The sequence below is a fragment of the Thamnophis sirtalis genome, unplaced genomic scaffold, assembly GCF_051295495.1.
Source record: "Thamnophis sirtalis isolate CommonGarterSnake01/CBP01778 unplaced genomic scaffold, rThaSir2_p1.2 scaffold_2, whole genome shotgun sequence".
NCBI lineage: Eukaryota > Metazoa > Chordata > Lepidosauria > Squamata > Natricidae > Thamnophis > Thamnophis sirtalis.
Genome location: NW_028261382.1, coordinates 137,006,111 through 137,022,767, shown reverse-complemented (window position 1 = coordinate 137,022,767; position 16,657 = coordinate 137,006,111). Strand labels below are relative to the sequence as shown.

Below are 16,657 nucleotides of genomic sequence, written 5' to 3'. Positions count from 1 at the left end.
TTTATTCAATTTGTATAGCTACCCATCTCAAATACTTTCCCACCGCCTTGAAGGAGGCAGTGGTGAGGCCCCTCCTTAAGAAGCCTTCCCTGGACCCAGCTTCTTTAGCCAACTATCGTCCAGTCTCCAACCTTCGCTTTGTAGTGAAGGTTATTGAAAATGCGGTAGCACGTCAGCTTCCCCAGTCCCTGGATGAAGCTGTCTATCTGGATCCGTTTCAGTCGGGTTTCAGGCCTGGATACAGCATGGAGACAGCATTGGTCGCATTGGTCGATGATCTCTGGCAGGCCCGGGACAGGGGCTGTTCCTCTGTCCTGGTCCTATTAGACCTCTCAGCGGCTTTCAATACCATCGACCATGGTATCCTACTGCAATGACTCGAGGGATTGGGAGTGGGGGGCACCATTTTACGGTGGTTCTCCTCCTACCTATCGGATCGGTCACAGTTTGTGTTGACTGGAGGGCAGGGATCGACCCTGAGGCACATCACTTGTGGGCTGCCCCAGGGGTCGGTTCTCTCACCCCTCCTGTTCAACATATATATGAAACCACTGGGTGAGATCATCAATATGCTGATGATACCCAACTATTCAACCTATATATGAAACCACTGGGGTACGGTATCATCAATATGCTGATGATACCCAACTTTTCATCTCTACCCCAAACCACCCAAACGATGCCCTCGACGTGATGTCCCAATGCCTGGAGGCTGTGCGGATCTGGATGGGGAGGAACAGGCTCAAGCTCAATCCCTCCAAGACGGAGTGGCTATGGTTTCCGTCATCCCAATTTGTGCATCTTGGTCCATCTTTGATGATAGGGGGAGAAATTTTAGCCCCCTCAGAGAGGGCCCGCAATCTGGGCATCCTCCTGGACACGCGGCTTAGTTTAGAAGAACACCTGACGGCCGTGACCAGGGGGGCCTTTTACCAGGTTCGCCTGGTACGTCAGTTGCGCCCCTTTCTGGATCGGGATGCTCTGTGCACAAGTCACTCATGCCCTTGTTCTTTCTCGCCTGGACTACTGTAACACTCTCTACATGGGGCTGCCCTTGAAGAGCACCCGGAAGCTTCAACTGGTCCAGAATGCGGCTGCGCGGGTTATCATGGGGGCACCTAGGTACTCCCATGTTACACCCCTTTTAGGTGGCCTGCACTGGTTGCCAGTTGTCTTCTGGGTGCAATTCAAGGTACTAATTATGACCTTTAAAGCGCTCCATGGCTTAGGCCCAGGGTACCTGCGAGACCACCTACTGCCACCGGTAGCGTCCCATCGTCCAGTGCGATCCCACAGAGTTGGCCTCCTCAGGGTGCCGTCGGCCAGACAGTGTCGGCTAGTGACCCCCAGGGGGAGAGCCTTCTCTGTAGGAGCGCCTTCCCTCTGAATGAGCTGCCCCCGGAGCTTCATATAATCCCCGACCTCCAGTCCTTCCGATGCGCCCTAAAAAGTTGGCTTTTCCAGCAAGCCAGCCTGGCCTGAACAAAACAAAACAAATTATTGATTACTGTTAATTTGAATTTGAATTCTTTTAAAAGAAATGTCATTGTCAATTTTAATTGGGTTTGGGATATCCTATTTAATCTCTTTTTAACTTTTGTATTATGTGTTTCTTTTAATGTTGTACGCCGCCCTGAGTTCTTGGGAGAAGGGCAGCATATAAATCGAATAAACCTAAAACCTAAACCTAAATACTGTACATGATTCTGGTTGAAGAGTTGAAAGTAACTAACTCCCAGTCATGTAATCAGCAGCTGAGTAAAAATAAATCTACCACCATCAAATCAACCTAACAGGTTTTGCCACACAGCTGGATCCTTGATGACAAAACCATGTCTTTAAGGCCAGCAGGGTTAGCATCAATCTAATCTCAGTTGGGGGCGGGGGCAGGGGAGGAAGGATTTAAAGGGCAGCATGTGATTCAGAGCACATGTTTACAAGTGTAGCAGCTAAAAGCAGCTGCCATTCCTCACTCACTTGGCTGTCTTTTGCAGTGAATATGCAATCGCAGGAGAAGACCTCTTTGCTTTAAGATGTTCAGAACAGAAGCTATAGGTGCGCCCATGTGGCATCTGAATCACACTTTGCCCTTTGAAGTTGGATATTTGCCCAATATATATGGATACTTCTTCATATCTATCTATGGACCTGCTCTACAAACCAGACAGTACCTGCCCTCTTCGGCATCCGGTGGCTTCTGTGAAACGTTCTAATAAGGCACATGATTTTGGAACACTGTTGCAGGCATTCTCATTTTTTCTCCCTAGAGTGAAAAGAGGAAAAATATGGTTTAAGCACAGGTAATCTGAATTTCACCCCCCCCCCCCAACAAAAAAAATCTAAGATAGTCATACTGGGGATTTGAAAATGTCAGCTCAATAGGCGCTTGAAAGAGATTTAAACGTGTAATCATCCAAAAATCCAGGGGTGATTAACTCTAATCGAATTGGCCTCTGTATCCAAGTATAGAAGTGCAATACTTTTGTATTTCTTTTTATACAGAATATAACTCATACTCCACACTCATTACAGTTAGCATCCATCTATCCAGAGACGGATAACTTTTTTTCTTTGAAAATAATTTTGCTTTGGCACAGATTTAATACCAGGCTGTCTACTACTTTATATGATATGTCCTAATATCTATGGATAGTTCATAATAAATTTTCACTGAACCTAGAACCTGCTTTTATTGAATTGAGAGGGAAGCATTGAAGAGCTATTTGAATATTGCATAAAATCTAGTTGCAGGATCAAGACTATAGATAAGAACAAAGTTTCCTGAGTGACTTTGGTCCAGTTTTGCTCTCCCTTCCATGGTCTCTCTTACCGCTTAATTTGCCTTGGTTAGTTTTGTGAAAGAGGATAATGTTTAGTTCCCTAAGGAAATGCAAAGAAGGATTTCATAAAAATATAAATGAAATTCTGTGTCTTTTTATAACAGTGGTGATGGGCTCATGCTTTGCGGAATATTAATCTTCTAAACAGAATATTATGACCAACTAAAAGAAAGTTTTTTTTTTAAATTTTTATGTTAAACACATAAACACATCAACAAAAACAAACACATGACTTAAAACAACATAGGAACAATAAGTTCCATCATATATCATACAGCAGTTCCGTATCGGTTTCTTTACAGTTAGTGTTTTCCCTTCTATAGTTTTCCATCTTGCATTCATGGTCTCCTTATTCGTTATCCATTTTTATATACAATTCTATATTTATTTATACTTAGCTATTTATACCAAAATATTGTTTACCTATATTGTGTTTTATATTCTTACTGTCATTTATTCTCTTACATACAATTATAGGTATACATTCACATAGTTATTCTTTTTCTTTGCCATTCTTATACTTTTGTTATTCCATTTAAAAGGTTATAATATACAGTTTGAGTTGTTTTGTTTACCATCCCTAGCGCCTGTTGTAACACCACCTTATTTTCCCTTTCTTTTCTCCCTCCCTTCCTTCTCTACTTCCTTCCTTCCTCTTCTCCTACCCCTTTTTTCTTCCCTTACCTCTCCCCTACTCCTACCCTCTCTCTTCCCCTTCCTGCCTTCTCTCCTTCTCTTTCTCTCCCTTCCACCCACCTCTCCTTACCTCTTTCTTCTTCCCTTACCTCTCCTCCACTCTTCCTCTTCCTTTCCTACTATCTCTCCTTCTCTTTCTCTCCCTTCCACCCTCTTCTCCTTTCCCTTCCTTCTTCCCCCCTTCTCTACTTCCTTCCTCCTCTCATCTCCTTCCTTCTCCCCTCCCTTTCTTTTTCTATTGTTATAGGTGTCTCTTTCAAATCTCAGTTTATGTTTTCTTGGGGATGGTATTTCCACAAACCCATATAGTTTCGTATCATTTCCTTTTTTCTCTTTCGTTCTACAGTCTATATGCCAGCCATCGTCCTGATTTGATGACTTATTCCAAGTAATTCAGTCTGACTACTTTAATTTTCTGTGCTAATTCCTTTTGAATTATTAAATTGGTCTGCCCACTCATTTGGTTCTATTTCAATTTCGTCTACTTGATTACGTAGCCCAGATGAAATCTAAGCCCTGTCAATTCTTACTTCCTGTATACAGGCTATATCTACTTTCAATTTCTTAAGTTTATTAAACATCTGGGCCCCTTTTTTTGGGGTGCATTCAGTCCATTCAAGTTTATCGAGATAATTGTTATTTCTTGATCTATCTTTAGCTGGTTTTTTTTTTTTTTTAACTTCTAGTTTGTATCTGACTTTTCCCTCTCGCGCCTTCGTTCTCTGTTCTCTCTCTTTCTTGCCTCTGTTCTTCTCTCCTGTTTCTTTCCTTGTCACCTAATGTTTCTTCCTCTCGACCTCTACTTTCTAGTCCCTCCTTACTTCTTTGTTCTTCTTCCGCTTTGCTATATTCTTCATAGAATTTCTGTGCTTCTTCTGTATTCTCTATCTTATATCTTTTTCCTTGCCAAGATATCAGAACCCCTTCTGGTACCAACCATCTGTACATTGTTCTATTTTTATTTAACTGGTTTGTTAAAAATTGGTACTGCCTACGTTGTTCCCGAATTCTCTGTGGAATCTGTTTGAACGTGATCAACTCTTTTCCCTGTAATGTAATAGTCTCTTCTCTAGTTTTTTTGTAGACTTCATCTCTCGTTGTTTTTTAGCAAATCTTACATGCACTTCTCTCGGGAGACTATGTCTTCTGGCATAGTTAGTATGCACCCGATAAGCTTCATCGACTTCTCCTCTCAACTCTTGTTCTTTTCTTTTGAGAATTTCAGTGAAAATTTCAATCATTTTTCTTTTCAGGTCTTCCTCCTTCTCTTTCGGTATGTTTTAGAATCTTAGGTAGAATGCAGCTCTTTCATTTTCAAGTCGGGTTATTGATATTTCTAGTTCTTTATTAAGTTGTTTATATTCCAATTCCATTTTTCCCATCTTCCGATCTGCTTGTTCTATTTTTTCTTCCATACACTGGATTTTCTGTTCATTAATTGCTAAGGCATTCTGTATACTTTCAATTTTGTCATCTACATTTTTGATAGTTCCTTTCAATTCTCCCATTTCATTTTTCATTTCTTCATGATTCCTCCTTGTCTCTTCATGATTAGTATTTGTCACTTCCTGGCTTTTTGTCAATGTCTCTTGTATCATCTGGAGCATCAATTGCATACTCTGCATTGTTGGAGCTGGCCCGATTGTTCCTGCCATCTTTTCGCCTCTCTCCAACCCCAACGCACTCTCAATTGATCTTTGATTTGAGGAAGGGTGTGTGGCTGAAATCACATTGGGTGTAGTTTTTTTCACTAAATTTATTGAAGTTGCCATTTTTATCCCCCTATTTATCCTTGCCCACAATTGCATATAAGTTTTACTTTACTTTACTTCTACTTTATCAGTAATATCAATAATATAAGCAATTGTATATTTCAATATTTGACAATAGTTAACCTTCCTTAATATCACGTTTCAATACCTGAACATTCCTATATAGTATTCAATTCTATTTTAGTCCTTAATTAATATATATCATAGATTTATATACCACACTATTATCTTATACCAAAAGATGTCTCTTAATTTTATCATTTATACAGGTATTCAATTCTAGTAGTTAATTTATCTCTATGTATGTATGTGTATACATACACACACACACACACAAATATATATCCAGCAAAGAATTAAGGTCCTTTCCAAAACATTCCTCTCTCTCCGACACTGTTCCGAGGCAAATAAATATCAAGTCTTTGGGGAAAACAAAACAGCAGACGGAAGAGGAAGAAGTAAAAGCAAAAAGAACTAAACTACCAACCCAATTGTTAAACAATCTGAGCTTTCCAAATCTTCTCGGCAAATATTATTTTTTACTCCTGTTGTCCATGCTGGGTTTTCGTTCTCACTTGGCCAATTCCTTCAAGTTATTCGGGCTGTCCCTTCCAACTCAGCGAACTCAGCGTCTCTGCTTCACTTCTTTTCGGCAAAATTGAACTGCAAACCCAGTCTCCTTCCCAGCGTCTCCTTCTTTCCAGCTCACCCTCTCTGCCAATTTCACGTTGACCTCCTCTTTCGGTTGTCAGCAATAGTAACAAATATCCCAATTTCAACTGCTTCCCTCTCTGTTTCCTTCTTTCTTATGTGGTCACCATCGCTGGTCCTAACCAAATGGCAGGATAGTTCCTCGTCCATTTAGGGGGTTTCTCCTATCCGCTGGGGGATTTGCCTTATCACCCCAATGTTTACAGAGTATCCCCTTTAATCTGCTGGCCCCTTCAGGATCAACAGTGCTCAAAAATGAGCCCAAACTAAGAAGTTAGAGTTAGAGGTTAGGAGAGCTCCATTTCCTCCGCTCTAAGCACAGTAATGTCACCACAGGAAGTTAAGAAAGTAGAACTTCAGAAATAAAAGCAATTTTGGCTTCTGGTGGGCGGAGCCTGACAGAAGGCTGTTATCTTTAACAGCTCTGGAATCCTGGCGTCGTTAATATGTCTAAACAGCAATCTATCAAGCTGTTTGGCAGTTTATTTATCCTCCCTTCAGACTTAGAAGAGAGAGATGAGAAGCTATGCATCGGAAGCTTTCCAACTAGCCCTTTCAGCCTAAACGCTGGGAGGAAGGGGGAAAGCACCGGCTGTAGTATGGCAGCTCCGAGCCGGGATTTATATACAATTCTATATTTTCTATATTTTGTTGCAGAACGAAGGTTTTCGCTCATCCTCAGCACAATGATTTATTATGGACTTCAAGCCGAGCTGAACCAATACCTGTGAACATCTTAATTGTATGTATAAATCCTTAGCTCCATTTGCAAAGAATTCCTTCTGCTGATTACTTGTTGAAAGTTCTATAAAAATGGTGCGAGCTGTGTAGGAGGGGCGTGTCTCGGATAGAACTTTTGCGAAGCCTAAAAGTGATTTATTACCAAGAAGTGATTTATTATCAAAACAAATAGCAATTGCTGTATAATTGGACTGCCTGGACTTTTTAACTGACTAAAGAAGATTAAGTTTGAGATGGCTTCTAAGCAAAAATTCCCCCTCCTCCTCTCCCCTGCATTGAAAAGTGCCGGAAATTCACCAGCGCCTTCTGCTAAAATACAATCATCACTCCCTTCTACTTCTGCAGGGGACACCCTGACAAGGGAAATTCTGCAGAAGGAATTAATCGATGCGCTAAAAAATCATGCTGTTACGATGGACGCAAAACCTAAGGAAGAAATAGCTGCTTCTAACAAACAGATGTCTGAAGAACTTATGATCCCACTATCAGCAATCTTAAAAAAATGAAATTAGGCTACCAAACAGCCAAAGAAGCTGAAAAAAATTCGCATTTACTATATATGGATGAATTGAAACACAGTCCGAGTATTCACCACCGATATTTCAATGCAGTTTGGCATGGAAAAATGCGCCACTGTATCCATAAAAAGGGGCAAAATCACTGCATATGAGGGAATTGAAATGCCCAATGGCCAACTAATTAAATGCAATGAAAATGAAGCCTACAAATACTTAGGCATTCTGCAGTTGGATAATATCAAGCATGGAGAAGTAAAAACTATTGTCAGACGAGAGTACACCAACAGAGTTAGGAAAATTTTGAAATCTAAATTGAATGGTGGAAATACAATCAAGGCCATAAATACCTGGGCAATACTAGATATAAGATACACAGCTGGTATAGTTAACTGGACACAAGCTGATTTGGACCTTTTGGACCGAAAAACCAGGAAACTAATGACAATGCACTACAGTTTACATCCACGTGGTGATACTGATAGACTATATCTGCCCCGAAAATCAGGTGGCAGAGGATTATTACAAGTGAAGCAAACAGTTGAAGAAGAAAAACATGCACTGGCTGATTATTTAAAAGAAAGTCAAGAACATCTATTAATCGAAGTAAAGAACAAAAATCTACTGAAGGCCCAACAGACGAAACAAGAATACAGAAAAGATGTGATAAAATCAAGAATGGAGAGTTGGCAGAACAAAGCACTGCATGGTCAATTTCTGGAAAAAATAAAAGATAAAGTGGACAGTGAACAAACTTGGTTATGGTTAACAACAGGTACATTAAAGAAAGAAACAGAGTCACTAATCCTGGCTGCGCAAGAACAAGCTATCCGCACAAATGCCATTAAGGCCAAAATCGAAAAATCCTCTGATGATGCCAAATGCAGACTTTGCAAAGAAGCTGATGAAACTGTTGATCATATACTCAGCTGCTGTAAAAAAATCACGCAGACTGATTATAAATTGCGGCACAATTCAGTAGCACAAATGATCCATTGGAATTTGTGCAAAAATTATAATATTAAAACAGCAACAAATTGGTGGGAACATCAGCCTGAAAAAGTCACCGAAAATCAGATGGTCAAGATCTTGTGGGATTTCCGTATACAAACCGACAAAATACTGGCGCATAATACACCAGACATCACACTGGTTGAGAAAAATAAGGTCACAATCATAGACATCGCAATACTAGGTGATAGCAGGGTCGCCGAGAAGGAACATGAAAAAATCGCAAGATACCAGGACTTAAAAATCGAAATTCAACGACTATGGCACAAACCAGCAGTGGTAATTCCAGTGGTAATTGGCACACTGGGTGCTATTCCAAAAGCACTGGAATTACATTTAAAACAGTTAAAAATTGACAAAATCACCATCAGTCAAATGCAAAAAGCCGCACTGCTTGGATCTGCACGCATATTACAAAAATACGTTACGACGTCCTAGGCCCCTGGGTGGGGCCCGACTAGTAACCAATGCCAAATCCGGCGAAACAACTGGCCGCTGTGATACAATTGTACAATAATAATAGATAATAATAGATAATAATAATAATAATAATAATAATAATAATAATAATAATAATAATAATAATAAAGGGTCGCCGAGAAGGAACATGAAAAAAATTGCAAAATACCAGGACTTAAAAATCGAAATTCAACGATTATGGCACAAACCAACAATGGTAATTCCAGTGGTAATTGGCACACTGGGTGCAATTCCAAAAGCACTGGAATTACATTTAAAACAGTTAAAAATTGGCAAGATCACCATCAGTCAAATGCAAAAAGCCGCACTGCTTGGATCTGCACGCATATTATGAAAATACATTACGACGTCCTAGGCCCCTGGGTGGGGCCAGACTAGTAATCAATGCCAAATCTGGCGAAACAGCTGGCCGCTGTGATACAATTCTGTTGTTGCAAATAATAATAATAGTAATATTGACTTGAACATTCTGATTCTACAAAAAACCACCCTACTTGGAATAGCTTATATCTTCTGATGTTACCTTAACAGTTCCTAGGTCCTTGGTTAGGGGTCGAGCTGTTGCGCTACCAACCAGCCCCAAATGCTGTGAATCTCACCAAAGATTAACTACATAATAATAATAATAGGCCTGGCACTTCAGTTTTCATTATCCTGCTCTTTAGCATCACAAAACATATTTTCCCTTTAACATTTTAGTTGCTTCCTTTTGTTAGCATGGAAAGGGGACACTGGAACAGACAAGAAAAGTAATGAGTTGTGTACCTTGCTGCCACAGAGTAAACTGGCTCCAGTCACCCTTTTCTCGTAAATTTTCATCTTCTGGAAGAAAGAGGCCCTTGCTTCTATCCATTACAGAAAGTCCTTCATCCCGGATCACCTTCCAGTTTTTTTCTAAGGACTAATAGGACAAAACATCACATACACAAACACACACAACCAATTTCGCTGTATTTAAGTACAATGACAATAAAGATTATACTTATACATTGCATATTCTTTTAGCTATTTCTCCTCAAAAATAAATATAGCCTCCCATAGTTTCTCATTTTCAATTATCTTTGTAGCATAACTATTCCAATATTACCAGAATGGTTTCCACTTTAATTTGCTTTTGATTTACCCAAGGGAGGGCTATTTTTTGGACAATCCAATAATATGATAGTCATTCAAATTTATGTTCTAACTGCTGATTTCGAAAAAGAGGGGGACTTTAGGATCAAGTCCAATTTAAAATCAACAGAACATGCAAGCAAGATGTGCTGTTGTGATTGGTAACTGGAATGCCAAAGTTGGAAACATGAAAGAGGAAAACACTAGCTAATTTAGATTTTATGAACAGCAAACTTGCCTAAATTTCTTGGCATTAAAAATAGCTGTAATAGAAGCATAAAGCCTTTTCAAAATTAATGAAAATATCATCTTTATTAAGCTGGTTATTATTCTGTTATGCCACATTTTGCTTGTAGCAAAAACAAAGGTCTTTATTATAATTATTTTTGTTCAAAAATTGTAATAATTTTACAGTGCATTAACATGCAAAATATGATAAATTACAAATACTCTTTTCTAATGACTCCACAACTTTATCATTTTCTGATTCCTTAGGCAACCTTACAACTGTATTAGCTATGCACCCAACATATAATATCAATTAAACAAAATAGATATTTGCTGCAGCAAGAACTTTTGCTGTTAGGCATACAAAGCAATAGTAATAGTAATAGCAATAGCATTTATGCTTATATGCCGCTTCATGGCATTTTACAGCCCTCTCTAAGCAGTTTACAGAGTAAGTACATTGCTCCCAACAATCTGGTCTCCAGTTTACTGACTTTGGAAGGATGGAATGCTGAGTCAACCTTGAACCCATCAGGATCGAACTTCTGGAGTGAGCAATGAGTTAGCCTGCAGTACCACATTCTAAACATTATACCACCACAGCTAGATAAAATCAGTTACCAATGTTGTTCAAAGGATAAATTGCTTTAACCACTGAATTATAGTATTCAATTACTGTATTAGTTTCTTGTTATAGTCCAGGTATATTACTTATATTTTTATTTTTTCATATAGTTTGCACATATAAACTAGATAGTACAGTGAAGTGCCAACTGTAGCAGTGTTTCTGTAAACATCTCCCTTAGCAATTACCAGATTCTACTACAATTAGTTTTTAAAAATAATTTAAGGTGGAACTAAAAGTAAGTTGTAGCTTCAGAAACCTCTTTATTTCTAGGAAGTTAGATTATACGTAGGCTTCATAAATATCTTTTGAAGATAAACATTGGCTGAGACCCAGTATGTTGTTTCTAAATATGCCCATAAAGATGATAATTATAATAATTATAAAATATTTTTGTTAGATACTAGCAACTGTCATAATGGTTTCCACTACAAGTGCACAATCAATAAAGTGTTACAACAAAGTGCTTACCCTGTACCCATTGTACAGCATTTATTACATTCCTTAGGCCCCAGCAAAGTATTCGCTAAATTGGACATGGCGCAAGCATACCAACAATTGCCTGTAGATGGCGCTACGGCAGAGGCCCAAACCATTGTGACGCACAGGGGTGCTTTCAAATGTAACCACCTGCAATTTGGAATTAGTATTGCCCCTGGATTGTTCCAAAGTGTCAGGGAACGGCTTTTTGCAGGGGATTCCAGGAGTCGTCCCTATTTTGACGACATCTTCGTATCGGCTGGAAATGAGGTGCAACTTTTCAAACGTTTAAGAACTGTTTTGACCAGAATTAGAGACGAAGGCCTCCGTCTCAAAAAAGAAAAATGCCAAATTAACATGCCAAGGGTTGAATTCTTAGGGTACCTCATCGATGGCTCTGGGATTCACCCAACCACTAAGAAAATTAAAGCACCTCTACACCTCGCAATCAGAACAAGCTGCAGGCATTCCTCGAGCTCCTTATTTTGTATAGCGTCTTTCTTAAACAGAAAGGCACCATTGCTGAGCCTTTACATTGTCTCCTGGCAAAAAACGCGAAGTGGTCCTGGGGCAGAGCTGAAGCTGCCACATTTGCCACGGTAAAGAGACCTTTAAAGCCCTACATGGCCTAGGACCTGGATATCTCCGTGACCGCCTCCTGCAGCAAACCTCCCAGCGCCCAATAAGATCGCACAGGGTGGGCCTTCTCCAGGTACCATCGACTGCACAATGTCGTCTGGTGGCTCCTCAGAAGAGGCCCTTTTCTGTAGCTGCCCCGGCCCTTTGGAACGAACTGCCCCCTGAAATCTGGACCCTCCCCACTCTCTAGGCCTTCCGAAAGTCTTTTAAGACCTGGCTGTTCCAGCAGGCCTAGGGGCTGCTGATCTTGATTGACCTTCAGCCCCATTAAGATCGAATGCATGTTGTGTTCTGTTTTAAGTTGTTCTCTTATATTTTACATTTTTTATATCTTCTTTTTTAAACTGTCTTTTATGTAAGTCGCCCGGAGTCCTCCGGGATTGGGCGGCATACAAATCTATTAAAATTGACAAATTGACAAATTCTGTCAGCAGGCATGTTCTTGGTCCAGTACAGCCAGACCCTGCCACTTGTGTTAACTTGCGACTCTTCACTGTTTGGCATCGGAGCTGTCCTCAGCCACCGCATGCCCAATGGAACCGAGACATCCATAGCCTATTACTCAAGGACCTTGTCCGCTGCCGAGCGGAACTACAGCCACCTGGACCGTGAGGCTTTGGCTGCAGTGGCCAGTGTAGTACCTCTACAGCCGTGATTTTGAACACATCACGGACCACAAACTGCTACTGGGCTTGCTGGCTGGGGACTGGCTTACTTCTGTGTTATTGTCACCGCGAATGACCAGATGGACTATTTTCCTCGTGGCCTACACCTATTGCCTCGTCCATCGACCAGGCTCAACCTTGGGGCATGCCAATTCTTTGAGTTGCTGCCCACTGCCAGAACTACTTGTGGATCCTACCCCTGAGACCCTAGTCTGCAAGGCTGCAAGGCTGTCACTCTGTAAGAGACTCCACGATCAAACAAGTTTTGACCTGGGTGTGGAGGGGGTGGTCCAAGGGGCCTGTCTGATTTCAAGATGTACTATTGTAAAAGATATGAATTGTTTGTTATTAATGGCTGTTAGTTGTGAGGGGACCAGGTCATTGTTCCACCCAAACTGCGCATTGCAGTATTAGAGGCTTTACATGTAGGGCATCCTGGAATTGTCAGGATAAAGTCTTTGGCTAGGAGTTATGTGTGCTGACCTAACATGGACAGGGAGATCGAAGAATGGGTGGCTACCTGCATACCATCCCAGGAGTCCAGACCTGCTCCCTCAGAGCCACCCGCTAAGGAGTGGGAGTGACCTCAAGCACCATGGTCTAGGGTGCACAGAGATTTTGCTGGCCCAGTTCATGGCCAGACATTATTAGTAGTTGTGGACACCTACTCGAAATGGCTAGAGGTAGTCCTCATGATCTCCACTACAGCAGAAGTGGTTATCAAGGTACTACGGAGACTTTTTTCCACACACGGCCTGCCCGATGTCCTGGTCTCTGACAACGGGCTCCAATTCATGGCCATGCAATTCGAGACCTACTTAGCCGCACAGGGAATCAGACATGCCCTGGTCATGCCATTCCATCCGGCCTCCAATGGTCAGGTGGAGAGAATGGTGAGATCTGCAAAAGAGGCCCTATCCAGGATGGGCGCGGGAGATTGGCAAACACGGGTTGATCATTATCTTGTAATTCAACACATCATGCCAAGTGCTACCACGGGGAGAAGCCCTTCCGAGATTCTCATAGGTCACCGACTAAGGTCCCACTTAGACCAGCTACACCCAAACTATTCTGCCGCATCGCCCCCAGACTCAATAAGCAAATTTTGGAATTTTAGCATAGGGGATTCAGTTTACGCCCACAACTATGCCAGGGGAACTCTGTGGATTCCTGCCACAGTGATAAGCATCACCGGGTCTTGCTCTTATCTCATAGAGCTTGAGGATGGTTGGAATTGGAGAAGGTATGTTGACCAACTCCGTGGCCGCCTCTCCAACTCCACTCTTAGGCAGCCAGAGGTAACTCCTGTACGAGTTAGCCAAAGCCCTACCCAAAAGGAGCACGAAGTCACTCCTTCCACAGCCAACTCAAACCTGAAAATACCGGGATACTTATCTGTTCTGACCACTCTTCTCCGCTCGTTAACAGACGACAGTCAGACAGACTTAAAAGGAAAGAACTTTATTAGCCTCGGCTCACACTGGCTGCGAGCCCAAAAATAAACATAAATGAAGTCTCTGGCAAGAAGATAACAGAATGCAAAAACAAAGTTCTCTTACAAAGCAAATCACTTCTCCAAGTGTCTCCTTGAATCAGGGTTGCAGAAAGCAAATCACTTATCCAAGTGTCTCTCACAAACAAACCACGACCAATGAACGATGAACGATGAAGACTTCTGCAACCAGGGCGTGGCACCATCAGTCCTTTTATATTCAGAAGACCACACTAAAAAGCCCCAGCTGCATTGTTCTTCCTGCATCCCAACTCAACTCACAGCAAACTTCTGCTGAGTCACAACACTATCCCCCACCGCAGGGCCCTTTCCCCGGGTTCCGATAGTCTGGATGCGGTTGGAATGGCTTGTCCACAAGATGGCCCGCACGCATTTGCTGTGGTGCCTTTTTCATGAGTCCCAAACCTCTGCAGGAATAGTCCCCTTGAGCCGGAACTCCCTATGTATCTGGTAGCCACCATGTCTCCTTCCGCCCTTCACAGCGTCGACACCCCATCCAGGGTCCTCCACCCTCTGCAAGGCCAACCCACCAGCCCCACTACTGTCGGAGGTTGACAGCAGCTCTAACAGCTTCGGCCGAGCCCTAACACCCTGTCCAGGGTCCTTCACCCTCTGCAAGGCCGACCCACCATCCCCCATACTTTTGGAGGGTGACGGCAGCTTTAACAGCTTCGGCTGAGCCCTAACACCCTGTCCAGGGTCCTCCACCCTCTCCATGGCCGACCAACCAGCCCTCGTACTGTCGGAGTCTGGTGGCCACTCTAACAGCTCCGGCCGAGCCCTAACACCCTGTCCAGGGTCCTCCACCTCCTCCAAGGCCAACTCATATGACCCCTCGCCGTCGGAGTCTGGTGGCAGCTCCACCGACTCCTGCCGAGCCACCACACACTCCCATCTTGCAGGGCCCTTCCCCCGGTTCCGACGATCAGGGTGTAGCCCAGAAGGGTTGGTGATGGCCTCCATGGAACACAGTCCAAGACACTGGTACCCCGCTGGGAACCTAGAAACAAAGTCCAGTGCTGCGGGGACTGGAGTCGACAAAGTCTGGAATTTTGGCGGAGCCCTCCTTGCAGACCTGGCCCATTGGCACCGGGCACATGGCTCCACGCACCTCCACACGTCATTTCTCAGATGGGGCCACCAAAATTGACGGGACGCCAGGTGCAAAATCCTGAAAAACCCCCAATGTCTCGATGCAGGAGCACCATGAACCTGTGAGAGCACCCGGCTACGGATGTGCCCTGCGGGAACATAGAACCAGCCCCGATACGTCAAAAGATCCCCTTCCAAAGTCCATGGGGACGCCGGCCCTACTTCCGCCTTTCATCGCTCCACCCAGTCGTCACCCCGCTGCGCATCCCGTATCAGAGACTGCATGCTCACGGGATGACAAACGGCAGCGCAGGATGCAACGGGTAGAACAGTCCGAGGTGGAAGAGAGTTCGCAGGGTCAGAGTTCTCTACTTTACTAGACAGGGCATCTGCCCTGGGATTCCACACTCCCCGAATGCATGCTACCTTGTGTGAATGGGGTATCATGGCTGCACAAACGTGCTGGTTGTCCGACATGATAGTGCGTTGCTGAGGGACAGCTGCAGTCTGCGCAACCCTTCTGTTCTTCTTGGGGCAACTCCCTGCCCCGTGTCCAAGATCCCCACAGTAGAAGCACAATCCCTCAGCACGTCGTCTGTCCATCTCAGTATGTGACACTCTAGGTCTGACAGCATCCAACTCCATGGGCTCCTCCCAGTCCACTGCAGTCCCTTGCTGAACCGGCATGCTGGTGGTCCCCTGGAATGCACGGCGAGGCCTTCGCCTCTGCAGCCGGGCATCTATCCAGAGGCACAAGTGGACCAACGCGTCGAATGTCGCCAGTTCATCCTGCAAGGCCTCTGACAAACCATCCTGGAACGTGTCCATTAGAGCTGGTTCATTCCATGTGGAACCACTCCCCTGCTGCAGTGACTTCAGACTTCTAGCTGATGTTTCCCCCTTGATAGGATCTTCAAACATCCATTTAAAGTACTGACAAAAGGCCTGGAAGTCATCCAACAAAGGGCTTGGCTGAGTTAACAAGGGGGTAGCCCAACAGGCAGCTGTGCCTGAGAGCAAACTGATAATGAATCCCACCTTCGTCCGGTCAGTGGGAAAGTCCTCTGTCTCAAACTCAGGAACAGCTGGCATTGTCCCAGAAACGCGGCAAACATGGCCTGACTCCCATCATATTTATCAGGCATGGCTACTGGGCACTTCCTCCTTGGCTGGGGGCGGGGGTTTGCAGCTCTCTGCAGCTGTGTAATTTGGTCCGCCAACAACGATATCTGTTGAGCCATTTGCCTATTTTCAGCAATTAATTGCTCCATAATTAATCAAATGGAGGCTTGTTTTGGCAGAAGTCAATCTGTTCTGACCCTCCTTCTCCGCTCGTTAACAGACAACAGTCAGGCAGACTTTTCTTTATCAGCCTCGGCTCATGCTGGCTGCGAACCCAAAAATAAACATAAATAAAGTCTCTGGCAAGAAGATAACAGAATGCAAAAACAAAGTTCTCTTACAAAGCAAATCATTTCTCCAAGTGTCTCCTTGAATCAGGGTTACAGAAAGCAAATCACTTATCCAAGTGTCTCT

The 16,657-nt window shown here is 43.2% G+C and overlaps 1 protein-coding gene across 1 annotated transcript in view; it reads right to left on the bottom strand.

The window, feature by feature from the left end:
* ASPH (aspartate beta-hydroxylase) overlaps nucleotides 1–16,657 on the bottom strand; it is a 113,800-nt gene that overhangs the window by 7,487 nt on the left and 89,656 nt on the right. Inside the window, exons 23-24 of the mRNA XM_087707017.1 lie at nucleotides 9,532–9,667; nucleotides 2,172–2,263 (exon numbers count right to left, since the gene is read on the bottom strand). Of these exons, the coding sequence (XP_087563143.1) occupies nucleotides 2,172–2,263; nucleotides 9,532–9,667 (228 nt within the window). The remainder of the gene's footprint in view (nucleotides 1–2,171; nucleotides 2,264–9,531; nucleotides 9,668–16,657) is intronic.